We start from the raw sequence: 14,678 nt of genomic DNA on the forward strand, positions 1-14,678 counted from the left end.
TTCTGTTTTAGTTGTACAGGGCACTGGTGAAAGCACACATGGAGCACCAAACACATGACTGACTGTCTTATTGAAGGTTTGCTAAAGTATTGAATGTAATTATTAATGACTAAGATGCTGGAGTAGAACATTTTAGGATTTGGGGATGACACAAACATTGACAACATTGCATCATTATAGGTGCTATATAAATGCAGGATTATTATTTCTTGGTTATAGAGTCGTTATAGGGTGTAAAGAGGTCATGTGGTGCATTAATCCATGTGGACTGTCTGCAGATAATCCAGTCAGTCCATTCCCTTGTTCTATCCCCTTCACCTTGCAAATTTATTTCCCTTCAGTCTCGATCTTATTTCATTTTGAATTTATTGATTGTTTTCATTTCTATCACTTTTGGAGGCATCAAGTTCCAAGTAAACAGTTTAGCTGAAAGTATAAAATTACAAAGAGACATTGATAAATTAAGTAAATGGGCAAAATTGTGGCATATGTATTGAAATGTGTTTCAACATGGGGTCAACAATGTCAGATCTGAAAAGCTCAAAAGATGTGTGTTTTCTAAATGGTGAAAATCTGGAAGTGGTGGAGGTCCAGGTATTGGACTGGGGTGGACCTCATTAAAACAAAAATCACACAACACCAGATTATAGTCCAACAGGTAGATTTGGAATTACAAGCTTTCAGAGTGCTCTTCCTCCATCAGGTACCTGACAAAGGAGCAGCGCTCTGAGAGCTAGTGCTTCCAAATAAACCTGTTGGACTATAACCTGGTGTTGTGTGATTTTTAATGAGGTCCAAAGGAAATTAGGTCTTGGTACGTTGGCCCTTACAATGAGACAAACAGGTACAGAAGAAAATGCTGGAAAATCTCAGCAGGTCTGGCAGCATCTGTAAGGAGAGAAAAGAGCTGGTGTTTCGAGTCTAACTGACCCTTTGTCAAAGCTTAAAGGTTTAACTCAAAGGATTATCTCAAAGGTACAGAAGAAGATTACATTCTTTTTGGGATATTGGTCTTTATATCTATAGGACTAAGGCACAAGAGGGTGGAAGTTGTTTGACCAGACAAAGCCAGCATTATACTGTGAGTGAAGCACCGCGAGCCATTCTGGGTATTTAACTTTCAGAAAGGTGTCTACCTTGAAACTTCCACATAGATTTACTGGAAAGGTATCTGGCCATCAAGGGTAACATTAGAAGTTGAGATTATCTCTATTTGTAATTTGTGAAATTTAGAAATCTAGGTGGTTATTTCATTGGTACCTATCCCATTTCGTCACCTCCAAGTTGTCACATCTCCCAGGTCCCTGAACTCTGAGTTGTGGCCTCTCCCCACTGCCTGACCTCTGAACTGTGGCCTCTCCCCACTGCCTGACCTCTGATTTGCAGCCTATTTCCCCCGAGGGGTGAGGGTGGTCACACTTCAAGGTTGAGAAGTGGGGAGAGGTGACGACTCTGTGTTGAGGGACAGGGTGTGGTGCTAATTGAGACTCACACAAAACCACATGAAAGTGAATCTCACAAGGTTTCAACAAGATTACATATCTCACCAAGCTGCCAATGTTAAAACAAAACAATATTAAATGAGGATTAAGTGTATTGCTAAAAATAAATTGCCTCACAACTTTTAGTTATACCCATGAGTGCAGAGACAATCCATAACTTCAGGCAGACACCTGTCAATCGACAGATAGCACAGAAGAAAAGTCTGAATTTCGTATAATGTGTCATCTCATCTTTCACAATGAATATTACAGAGCACGTGGACTGTTTTCATAGATATTCATTCAATAGCTAGGATCTGCACAGCAAGATCCCACAAACTGTAGGGCTTTTTAAAAATTTAAGAGGATTATAGTGAGACCTCTCTGCCCACGTTTAAATTTAGCTGTGGGTTAGAAAGAGGAAATTCAAACTAAAATCTGTCTCTACTCTAAAAACTAGTTTTCCTCAATAAACTTGGAATGTGTAGTTTATATAACTTTTGTACGAAGGTATTGTTCCAGATTGCTTTTAAATATACAGCTTCATGTGTCAACCTTGGTTGACTAGGAATACTCTCTCCGCTGAGTCAGAAGGTTAGGAGTCTCCCCCTCAGTCCAGAAAATAACCTGTACCATCAGCTCAGCACCAGACTGAGGAGTGGCTCTGAGTTACAATTCAAACCGTATTCAATTTAGGTGACCAATAAAAATCAATTTCACAATTTGAAGAGTAGTAGGAAATTTCTCCTGGTTTCCCGACCCATACATGTCCCTCAGCCAACCTTATTGGGAATCAAAACAACATGAATGGACACTGGAACCAGGCTTTTGCTGTGAAGGGTCTGGAACATACATTCAGGAGGCTGAGAGTCTTTGAAGTGACTGACTTTTCAGAGTCTCTGAGAAGTCGCATTGAAGGCTTTAACACAAGCCTAAGCACTTTGCTGACCATAATATCTACCTGTTTTATAAACACAGGCAGATCTGTAGTCACCTTAGGAACACACATTAGGACAATATAAAGTCAGGAAGCCCAAACCAGAGCCGTGGATCAGAGGGGAATTCCCCAACCTACCTCAGGGAACAAAATAAATGCCTAGTGTGAATCTGCTATCTTCTGGCTGCCACAAATGGATTAAAAACAACCTTAATACATATCTAGATATATTTAGTGATTATTTTAAAATAGAAATGTTCAACTGCCAACAGAGATGGTCACTATGGGACATAGAATGCTCAAAGTGGGCATATCTAGAAAATTTCCATTATTAACAAAACAAAAAGTAACTCTCATCTCTTTCAATGTCACACTCCCATTTGTATGAATATTCCAATCAAACCAACACGAAGGAACAGGAAGCATGATGTCTACTTTTGCCAGTCCTAAACAAAGGAAATAACTGAAACACATTATGAATGAGATGGTGCTAATGACTCCACAGTTACCTGCTGCAAAACATAATAGGTTTTGACCCAGACATCAAAACATGGCCCATGAGTAGTTAATCTACCCAATCCCAGTCACATGACTCAAACTGCTGGTTTATTTGAACTTGCCCAGTTTTTGACTTATTTCTGCTTGCAACACCAGAAGGGAACACATAACAGTTCCAGCTAACAACTGTGTCTGATTTCAATCATTCTCAAAAGCTTGCTTTCTGCTGGGGAGGCTTTCAATTAACTAGGAAGGGAATGGGAACCCATGAATAGATTCAGATGTGAAAATGGAAAGGCAGAAAATTAGTTGATGAATCTGGAAGGGGGAGGAAACAAAAGTTGGAGAACAGAAAGAAAGTCTTGCAGTGCTCAAGGTCATCTTCTTTAATTGAAGGAGTTTGGTGAATAAAGCAAAGGAGTCGACATTACAGATAGAAATGTGCCAGAATACTAATGTTTTCAGATGAAGTCAAATCACACAATCTAACTCCAAACTCTTTGATTCTTTTAAAAGAAATTCATAAGTTGTAACTTTCTTCCTTCCCATCTTTTACTTACTACCTTGTGTGTTTGTGCGTGAATACTCACAAAGAAATTCTTCCACATTTGGAATGTTTCATTAATAAACTCTACCTCCGATTTCATTTGAAAGGTTTTGCTGTGGAAAACCTTCTAAAATTTAAACTTAAAGAAACCAGGTACTGGGGAAGACCCTTCAGTCTATCTGTGGAAGGGACTCACCCCATTTCCCTCTTGAATTGCAAAACAACAGGGCAGTGTGTGGGGGAGTTTAACCACTTGTGTGGAAAAATGTGAACTTGAATCAGAATGCGTGAGTCAGCATAGATTGTGAAGGGAAAATCAGTCCAACTAACTTGCTGGAGTCTTTTTGAGTGGAAATATGGAGCATTTGGCTTTTGATACAGCATCTCACAACAGACTTGTGAGAAAAATTGTGTGTCACGGTATGAAAAGGAACAATAATTAAACCAATTGAGAGACAGAGAGTAATGGTTAATTGATACTTTTGGCCTGGAAGAAGGTTTGCACTAAAATTCCCCAGAGGTTGGTTTGGGATCCTTGATGATATGTATTAATGATCCAGGTGCTAGTGTGGAAAGGACAATTTCAAAGTTTGTTCCTTGGGAGAATTGTAAACTGTGCGGAGGATATGAGGAACTCCAGAAGAATATTGACACGTTAGTGGAGAGGGTGGATCAGTGGCAGATGAAGCTCAATGTGGAGAAGTGTGAGGTGTTGCAGCTTGGTTAGAAGCACCTGGAGAGACAACATAAACTAAAGGGTGTGCAGTGTGTACCTGTCCTAGACGGAATAATGAGAAGGTTTCTGAGAATGTTACCAGGACTAGAAAAGTGTAACAATGAGGTAAGATAGGACAGGCTATGGTTGTTGAGGAAGTTTAGGGAAGATTGGTGCAATGTACAAAATGGAGGGGCCTGGGTACAGCAGCTGGGCACAGGTTATCGAGCTGAGCACAGGGGACAGCGATTAAGATGTTTACTTTTAAAATGACTGGTCTGTTCAGGGTGGTCAGGGTCTGAAACTCACTGCCTGAAAGGCAGAGACCCTCAGATCATTTAAAGGTGCTGGTGTGTTATGTCACCATAGTCTTACCAGACCATAGGGGCTGCTCTCTCATGAGAGAGAGAGAGAAGCAATTAGTGGTGATTTAACTTGAGGGCCACCAGACCTCAGGTGAGGGAAGAGGAAAAGTCCTTCATGGTAACCTCAAACAAGTGATGGGAATTGAACCCCCACTTCTCTGTAAACCAACAATCCAGCTAACTGAGCTAAACCAATTCCCGCTGCAGGTGTACTGCAGGTGCAAATACTGGAAAGTGGGGCTAGGCTGGGCTATTTCTGGCTAGCATAGACACAATGAACCAAGTGTCCTCTCCCTCTGTTGTAAACATTCGATAGAACTGCTCCCCTCTTTGGTAGTTAATAACAGATCTTTTACATCTATCTTCATGGTCAAGTTCATGTTAGTGTCAACAGTGATAGGAGTATTGGACCTAATCCCAGTTGAGATTTCTGCACTTTAATTACCTTGAGTGATAGTGAAACCCACAATCTGGACTAGGCACTGAAGGGATTACTGCTGTATTATTGGGTAGATTGTAGACCGGACAGACAGTGAACTTTAAAACAATTATAGAACATCATGATGTGTGAGATTCTGGTGTCAAGGTCCCATCTTGTCTTCAGCCACTCTTTTGGTCTGATGGACTTTGTGTCATGAGTTGATTGAGTTAGTTATGTACATGTGATGTACAGTAATGGGTAGTGCTACAGAACCCAGCCTAAATTTAATCTGTAACTAATAAATGTCAAGACATCTGTCTCAGCAACAGCTCGATGTTTATGGTATATGTCACATTGTCTAACACATGGCATAACTCTCAGACCAGAACATTCTGCGGGGGGGGGGGGGGGGGGGTTGACCCAACAAATGAGATAGAGGTGGCAGTCATTTTCCCCAAGCCAGGGCTTGGCAAACTAGGAATCTCCTTCACCAAATTCCAGCAGCATCTTGCATACACTATGCTGCAAAATGTCAAGAGGTGAATGCAAAAAAGAGAGGCAGTACATTCCCACTGTCCTGAAGCCATGAACCTTTGATCCTGTGAAGTTTCCAACTAACAGTGATTCAATATGGACTCAACCCAGCCTTGTACAGATGCTACAGTCTTTATACTTTGTTACCTTAAAGACACTTTGGACACTTTCCACCTTGACTGTGCAATCATTCTTTTCCGATATTTTGTCAATCTGTTCGGATACATTATGACATACGGCTGAGGCAGGGACGATTTGAATCCGGAGATATAACAGATATTATATAACATTGTACCATTGCACAGTGTTCCTCCGAGAGCACTTACATAACCTCGATGTATACACGCAGATTTCTCGACAGGAGCTGGAGTCTTAAATAACTTTGGAACAAGTGATATTTGTATGGATTGCGTGGTAAATAATGACCAAATCAAACAGTGCATTTCTAACACCAGCCGCCTTCCCGGCCCAGACCCAGAGGGGAACTTACCCGGAATGTGGTTCGCCAAAGAAACACAGAGCACGGTTCCAGAGCACAGGAGGAGGGCGGTGAGCTGGAGATGCTGGGGAGTCCCAGCTGAAACTCGGCTGCCGGAAGGTATCCCATCATCTCTGGTCCAGGGGGACCACGGCAGCAGCATCCTGGACCAACCTGCGATGGAAAATATCATCATTATCACAAACTGCACTGTCCATACCCTTCCTCCTGTCTGCACCCTGCAGCCTCGCTCACTGCTGACAGAAAATGTACTAAGGACAGGTCCCTTTTCCCCCCTCCCCGGGCGGTCCTCAGCCGCTTCACCACCTTCCCCTCCCCCAAACACACAGACATAGATAGACACACAGACAAACATAGATAGACACACAGACACAGACATAGATACACACACAGACACAGAAACATAGATACACACACAGACACAGACAAACATAGATAGACACACACAGAAACATAGATACACACACAGACACAGAAACATAGATACACACACAGAGACACAGACAAACATAGATAGACACACAGACACAGAAACATAGATACACACACACAGACACAGACAAACATAGATAGACACACAGACACAGAAACATAGATACACACAGACACAGACAAACATAGATAGACACACAGACACAGACATAGATACACACAGACACAGAAACATACAGAGACACAGACATAGATACACACAGACACATAGATACACACACTGACACAGACATAGATACACACACAGAGACAGAAACATAGATACACACAAAGACACATAGATACACACAGAGACACAGACATAGATACACACACAGACACAAACATAGACAGACATACACACACACACACAAACCCATTCTGTTTATTAAAGCCGGACAAACTAAAATCTACAACATAGAAAATGTTACAATGGGTGTTATTATTATTGTTCTTATTGTTCTTCGATGCTGTTTGATTTCATGTCCTTGCAGCCTCCACTTTACCTGCATCACCCGCGACTTTCCAGGACACCCCGCCTACCGCGCTGATTGACAGATCACTGGCCACGCCTACCGCGCTGATTGACAGATCACTGGCCGCGCCTACCGCGCTGATTGACAGATCACTGGCCACGCCTACCGCGCTGATTGACAGATCACTGGCCGCGCCTACCGCGCTGATTGACAGATCACTGGCCGCGCCTACCGCGCTGATTGACAGATCACTGGCCACGCCTACCGCGCTGATTGACAGATTACTGGCCGCGCCTCCCGCGCTGATTGACAGATCACTGGCCACGCCTACCGCGCTGATTGACAGATCACTGGCCGCGCCTACCGCGCTGATTGACAGATCACCGGCCACGCCTACCGCGCTGATTGACAGATCACTGGCCACGCCTACCGCGCTGATTGACAGATCACTGGCCGCGCCTACCGCGCTGATTGACAGATCACTGGCCACGCCTACCGCGCTGATTGACAGATCATTGATCACGCCCATCACTTTGATGGACAGATCACTGACCGCTCCTTTCACTCTGATTGACAGATCACTGACCATTGGAGAAAGTGAGGACTGCTGATGCTGGAGATCAGAGCTGAAGAAGGGTTCATGCCTGAAACATCGACTCTCCTGCTCCTTGGATGCTGCCTGACCCGCTGCGCTTTTCCAGCAACACATTTTCAGCTCTGATCTCTAACTATGTACATCACTCTGATTGACAGCTCACTAACCCCACCCCCATCACTCTGATTGACAGCTCACTGACTATGGCCATCATTCTGATTGACAGCTCACTAACCTGCCCCACTGATCTGACTGACAGCTCACTAACCCCACCCCCATCACTCTGATTGACAGCTAACTGACTATGGCCATCATTCTGATTGACAGCTCACTAACCCGCCCCACCACTCTGATTGACGCCTCACTACCCCCACCCCCATTATGATTGACAGCTTGGATGCTGCTTGACCTGCTGTGCTTTTCCAGCATTACACTCTCAGCTCACTAAACCTGCCCACAGTTCTGATTGATAGTTTACTGACCCCGACCACTGCTCTGATTGACAGCTCACTAACCCGCCCCATCATTGTGAGTGACAGCTCACTACCCTGTCCCACTGCTCTGATTGACAGCTCACTAACCCAGCCCATCGTTGTGAGTGACAGCCCACTACCCTGTCCCACTGCTCTGATTGACAGTTCACTAACCCGCCCCATCGTTGTGAGTGACAGCTCACTACCCTGTCCCACTGCTCTGATTGACAGCTCACTAACCCGCCCCATCGTTGTGAGTGACAGCTCACTACCCTGTCCCACTGCTCTGATTGACAGCTCACTAACCCGCCCCATCGTTGTGAGTGACAGCTCACTACCCTGTCCCACTGCTCTGATTGACAGCTCACTAACCCGCCCCATCGTTGTGAGTGACAGCTCACTAGCATGTCCCACTGCTCTGATTGACAGCTCACTAACCCGCCCCATCGTTGTGAGTGACAGCTCACTACCCTGTCCCACTGCTCTGATTGACAGCTCACTAAGCCACCCCATGGCTATGAGTGACAGCTCATTGACCCTGCCCACCATTCCATTCGATAGCTTATTGTTCTGATTGGCACCTCAGAGCCCTGCCCACCAGTCTGATTGATAGCTCACTGACAACAAGGACAGAATACTCCCACCAACCCCTCGCTATCCTCACTTTCCATTCCACCAACCTCTAGACACAGCGCATCATCACCTGCCATTTCCACCACCTAGACATGGACCCCACCACCAGAGATATATTTCCCTCTCCATCCAATCAAAATTCTGCAGACACCATTCCCTCTATGATTCCCTTGTTAGGTCTAAGCCCCCCACCAACCCAGCCACCACTCCCAGCACCTTCCCCTGCCACCGCAAGAGGTGTAAAACCTTTACCAATACCTCCCCCCCTCACCTCCATCCAAGGCCCCAAAGGATCCTTCTACATCCAGCAGAGATTTTTCTGCACATCACCTCACCTACTGTGACCACTTGCTCTTGACGTGTTGTCCTCTACATTGGGGAGTCAGGACGCCAACTCGCAGAATGTTTCAGAGAATATCTCTGGGACACATGCACCAAACAACTCCATTGCCACGTGGCCAACCACTTCAACTCTCCCTCCCATTCCGCCAACGACATGAGGCCCTGGGCCTCCTCCACCGCCAAACCCAAGCCACCTGATGCCTCATCTTCCACCTTTGGACACTCCAACTACACAGCATCAACATCAATTTCACCAATTTTCTCATCCACACTTCCCCCACCTCATCTCAGATTGAACCCTCGAACTCGGCTCCGCCCTCTTGACTTGTCTTAAATCACAAATTTGGTCCTTTTTTTTTCTAAAAGCTGTTCCTTGGCTCAAGAATACTCTGGGGAGAAAGTGAGGACTGTAGATGCTGGAGATCAGAGCTGAAAATGTGTTGCTGGAAAAGCGCAGCAGGTCAGGCAGCATCCAAGGAGCAGGAGAATCGATGTTTCGGGCTCATGCCTGAAACGTCGATTCTCCTTCTCCTTGGATGCTGCCTGACCTGCTGCGCTTTTCCAGCAACACATTTTCAGCTCAAGAATACTCTGTCCTTGATTTTTTTTCAGAGGGGTAATAAACCAGGCCGGCTCTGATCAGAAATGTGTTTGTCTGTTTTTAACCTGATAGTCAACCTCACGAATCCTGGTCATTTTCACTGTACACCTATCAAGATAGATTGCAAAGTTATGGTCTGGGCCGCCTGCATAAAAATGTTTTGAGCGGTCAGGCCTAGTCCATAACACCTACCTCTCCACCTTCCTGATGTTCTGATTGACAACATATTGACTCCACCCATCACTCTGATTGACAGCTTGCTGACCTCACCCATCACTTTGATTGACAGATCACTGACCCTGCCCACCACTCTGATTGACAGCTTACTGACCCCATGATGCCAAAAGATATCGGGAGACAAGCAGGAGGCTGGAAGAACACAGCAAGCCAGGCAGCATCAGGAGGTGGAGAAGTCGACATTTTGGGTGTAGGAGCACCCCCAACAACCACACTCCAGTCCTGAAGAAGGGTTACACCCGAAAAATCAACTTCTCCACCTCCTAATGCTGCCTGGCTTGCTGTATTCTTCAAGCATCCTGCCTGTCTATTTTGGATTCCAGCATCTACAGTTTTTATTTGTCCCTAAAAGATATAGGGAGACAAGCAGGAGACTGGAAGAACACAGCAGGCCAGGTATAGGAGCAGATTTAGGCCATTCAGCCCTTCAAGGCTACTCTGCAATTCAATCTTGGCTGATGTGTTTCTTGACCCCATTCTCTTGCCACTTCCCAAAACACTTGATCCCCTTTCCAAACCAGAACCTGTCTATCTGGTTCTGCTCGGTAAGTATGAACAGTTAGGAGCTACATTAAAAAGCAGAAACAAAAAATGTAATAACCTGAACCATGAGCTAATTGGCACAGAGTCAATAAGATTAAACAGGCAAATGTGTGGCTCAATGACTGGTGGGGGAGAAATGGGTTTGAATTCATGGGACATTGGCACCAGTACTGGAGAAGCAGACACTTGTTCTGAGGGGACTGTATTCATCTGAACTGTGCTGGGACCACAGTTCCAGTGCATTGTATAACTAGAGCTATAGACAGGGCTAAGTGTGGGTGGGAGGGTGGGGGTTCAGTTATAGGGGAAATTAGAAAATCCGAAGGAGGACGTAAGAGTGCAGAACTCAGGAGAGGTTATTAAAATCTCCAGCAGAGACACAAATAGGACAGAGTGTATGAAAAAGGTTAGCAATCAAACATCAAGTATATTGAACAAACAAATAGCAATGAGAAGGGGGCAGTCGATACAGGAGTGAAGGTGTTATATCTGAATGCACACAGTATAAGGAATCAGGTAAATGAGCTTGTGGCGGAGATCAAAATTGGCAGGTAGTGGGCGTCACAGGGATCAGGATTGGGAGTTGAATATTCAAGGATGTACATCCTATCAAAAAAACAGGCAGGTGAGCAGGGGGTGGGGTTGCCTTGTTCGTAAGAAATGAAAGTAAGTCAATAGTAAGAAACGAAGTAGTGTCAGATGGTGTAGAATCTGTGTGGGTAGAATTGAGGAACTGCAGAGGTAAAAGAACCATAGTTGGAGTTATGTACAGACCTCTAAACTGTAGTCAGGAGCTGGGGTGCAAGATACATCAGGAGGTAGAAAAGATGTGTAGGAAAGGCAAAGTTACAGTAATCATGGGGGATTTCAGTATGCAGGTGGACTGGGAAAATCAGGTTGGTAGTGCATTGCAAGAAAAGGAATTTGTGGAATGTTTATGAGATGGCTTTTTGGAGCAGTTTGTGGTGGGAACAGGCAATACTGGATTTAGTGTTGTCCAATGAGGCAGACTTGATAAGGAAGCTTAAGATGAAGGAACCCTTAGGAGGCAGCGATTATAATACAATTGAATTTACTCTGCAATTTGAGAGGGAGAAGATAGAATCAGAGGTAACAGTATTACAGCTGAATAAAGGCAACTATAGAGGCATGAGGGAGGAGCTGGGTAGGATCGACTGGGAGAGGAGCCTAGCAGGAAAGACAGTGGAACAGCAATGGCAAGAGTTTCTGGGAGTAATTCAGGAGACAAAGCAGAGATTCATTCCGTGGAAAAAGAAACATGTTACATGGCTGACTAGGGAAGTCAAGGGGAGCATAAAAACAAAAGAGAAAGCATACAATGTGGCGAAGTGGAAAACCAGAGGATTGGGAAGCTTACAAAGACCAACAAAGGGCAACAAAAATTAAATAAGGAGGGAGAAAATTAAATATGAGGGTAAGCTAGCCGGTAATATAAAGGAAGACTGTAAGAGTTTTTTTAGATATATAAGGGCAAAAGACAGGCAAAAGTGGACATTGGGCCACTGGAAAATGACGCTGGAGAGATAGTAGTGGGGAACAAGGAAATGGCCGAGGAACTGATAAATTACTTTGAGTCAGTCTTCACGGTGGAAGACATGAGTAATATCCAAAATTCAAAAGAGTGAGAGAGCAGAGCTGAGTATGGTGGCCCTCACCAAGGAGAAGGTGCAAGAAAAACTGAATGGCCTAAAGGAAGATAAATCACCTGGACCAGATGGAGTAGACCCCTGAGTACTAAGGGAAATAGCTGAACAGATACCAGATGTGTTATTGGTGATCTTTCAGGAATCACTAGAATCAGAGTGAGTTCCAGAGGACTGGAAAATTGCTAATGTGACATCCCTGTTTAAAAAGGGAGTGAAGCAAAAGACAGAAAATTATAGACTGATTAGCCTAGTTTCAGTTGTGGGTAAGATCCTGGAATCCATTGTGAAGGATGAGATTTCTGAATACTTGGAAGTATATGGTAAAATATAGCAATGTCAGCATGGTTTCATCAAGGGGAGGTCATGCCTGACAAATCTGTTAGAATTCTTTGAGGAAGTAATGAGCAGGTTAGACTAAGGAGAGCCAATGGATGTTATCTACCTGGACTTCAAGAAGGCCTTTGCTGCACAGGAGACTACAGAGTAAGATAAGGGCTCATGGTGTTAGAGGTAAGCTGCTAGCATGGGTAGAAACTGAGCTATCTGGCAGAAAGCAGAGAGTGGGGATAAAAGGGTCCTTCTCAGGGTGGCAGCCAGTGACAAGTGGTGTTCCACAAGGGTCTGTGTTGGGACCACAACTTTTCACTTTATATATTAACAATCTGGACGTAGGTTTGCTCGCTGAGCTGGAAGGTTCATTTTCAGATGTTTCGTCACCATATTAGGTAACATCTTCAGTGAGCCTCCGGACGAAGCATGGCTGATGATTCCTGCTTTCTATTTACATGTTTGGGTTTCTTTGGGTTGGTAATGTCACTCCCTCTCAAACTGCAGGGTGAATTCTGTTATATTGTGGACACTGTCCCCTCGGGGTTCCTTCACCTTCAGCTCCTTAATCAAGTCGACCTCATTACACATCATCAAATCCAGAATAGCCTGTTCACTAGGGGGTTCTACCAAACCTGGTCCTAACAAAATTTCATAGACATTCCACAAATTCTATTTTTTAAGATTCACTACCAACCTGATCTTCCTAGTCCACCTGCATATCAAAGTTCCCCATGATTATTGTATTAGTGCCTTTCTTACCCGCCTTTTCCAGCTCCTGATTTATTTCTTCCCACACCCTGACTATTGCTAGAAGGTGTGTACAGAGGAACCTTGATTATCCAAATGACACGGGCAGGGAATATTTTGTTCGGATAATCAAATACCAGGTAACACGGTTTAGCCAAGCATCAGGACCTTGCGATCTTGTTAGGATACTCCGAAAGTCAGATATTTGAATGCTGGATAATCAAGGTTCCTCTGTACACAACTCCCATCAAACTCCTTTTTACCTTTGCTGTTCCTCAATTCTACTGACACAAGTTCTTCCAATTTTATATGAATTCTTGCTATTGATTTAATTTCATTTCTTATGAACAAAGCAACCCACCATCCTGTGCCTCCCCATCCTGCCCATCTGCCTGTCCTACCAATAGGATGTGTATTCACCACTGAATCATCATCGAATCCCTACTGTGTTGAAACAGGCCCTTTGGACCAACAGGTCCTCACCGACTATCTCACCCAGGCCCATTCTCCCTACTACTCTATATTTCACCTTTCTAATTCACCAAACCTACACCTCCCTGAACAACATTAGCAATTTATCATGGCCAATTCACCCTAACCACTACATCTTTGGATTGTGGGAGGGAACCAGAGCATCTGGAGGAAACCCACCCAGACACGGGGAGAATGTGCAAACTCCACACAGTCAGTCATCTGGGGCTGGAATTGAATCTAGGTCTTGAAACGCTATGAGGCAGCAGTGTTAACCACTGAGCCACCCCCAACCTTTTTGCATATTTAGTTCCCAATGTGAAGTTAAATACAAAGTCTTCTTTCCTGCATCGACTGTCCCCTTCACATAGTTGTTCCCTTCCTTGCTGTACCTGAAGAAGGCTCCCTCCCATTAAACCAAAAGATACAGGAGCAGAATTAGGCCATTCGGCCCATCAAGTCTGCTCTGCCATTCAATCATGGTTGATAAGTTTCTCAATCCCATTCTTCTGCCTTCTCCCTGTAAGCCTTGATCCCATTACCAATCAAGAATCTATCTGTCTCTGTCTTAAATAATCTCAATGACTTGGTCTCCACAGCCTTCTGTAGGAATGAGTTCCTCAGAATCACTACCTTCTGCTGAAGAAATTCCTCCTCATCTCAGTTCTGAAGGGTTATCTCTTCATTCTGAGCTGGGTTCTTGGGTCCTAGTTTCTCCTACTCATGGAAACATTTTCTCCACATGCAGACCTCTCAGCAATCTACAAAAGTTTCAATCTCTTTAACATTTTTCATTATTTCCCATGCAACTGAATCCACCCTCGCCTCCCCTCCACTCACCCCCACCTCACTATCCACAGCCAAGACTCTGGTTACAGTATGATGAAGTTGGAGCATGTGCACAGCTTCCTCCTTCACCAGTACTGGTGCCATTCAAACTGTTTCTCCCACACCAATCTTGGAGCCAAATATTTACCTCTTTAATCTTGGTAACTCTGTGCCAATTCACTTGTGGCTCAGATAGTAATTCGGAGATTATTATCTTTTTGGTTCCGCATTTTAATTTATCCTCTAGCTGTTCATATTCCCTCAGCA

The 14,678-nt window shown here is 44.4% G+C and overlaps 1 protein-coding gene across 5 annotated transcripts in view; it reads right to left on the reverse strand.

Moving 5' to 3' along the window:
- susd4 (sushi domain containing 4) overlaps positions 1-14,678 on the reverse strand; it is a 231,690-nt gene that overhangs the window by 192,713 nt on the left and 24,299 nt on the right. For 4 of the 5 annotated variants that reach the window (XM_072550737.1, XM_072550741.1, XM_072550736.1 and 1 more), the window contains exon 3: positions 5,989-6,150. In XM_072550737.1, coding sequence (XP_072406838.1) covers positions 5,989-6,139 — 151 coding nt within the window. In that variant the 5' untranslated portion in view covers positions 6,140-6,150. Of the gene's footprint in view, positions 1-5,988; positions 6,151-6,974; positions 7,026-14,678 lie in introns of those variants that run through there. The other variant, XM_072550739.1, reaches the window with a different exon arrangement.

The sequence above is a fragment of the Chiloscyllium punctatum genome, chromosome 3 (genome assembly GCF_047496795.1).
Source record: "Chiloscyllium punctatum isolate Juve2018m chromosome 3, sChiPun1.3, whole genome shotgun sequence".
Taxonomy (NCBI): domain Eukaryota; kingdom Metazoa; phylum Chordata; class Chondrichthyes; order Orectolobiformes; family Hemiscylliidae; genus Chiloscyllium; species Chiloscyllium punctatum.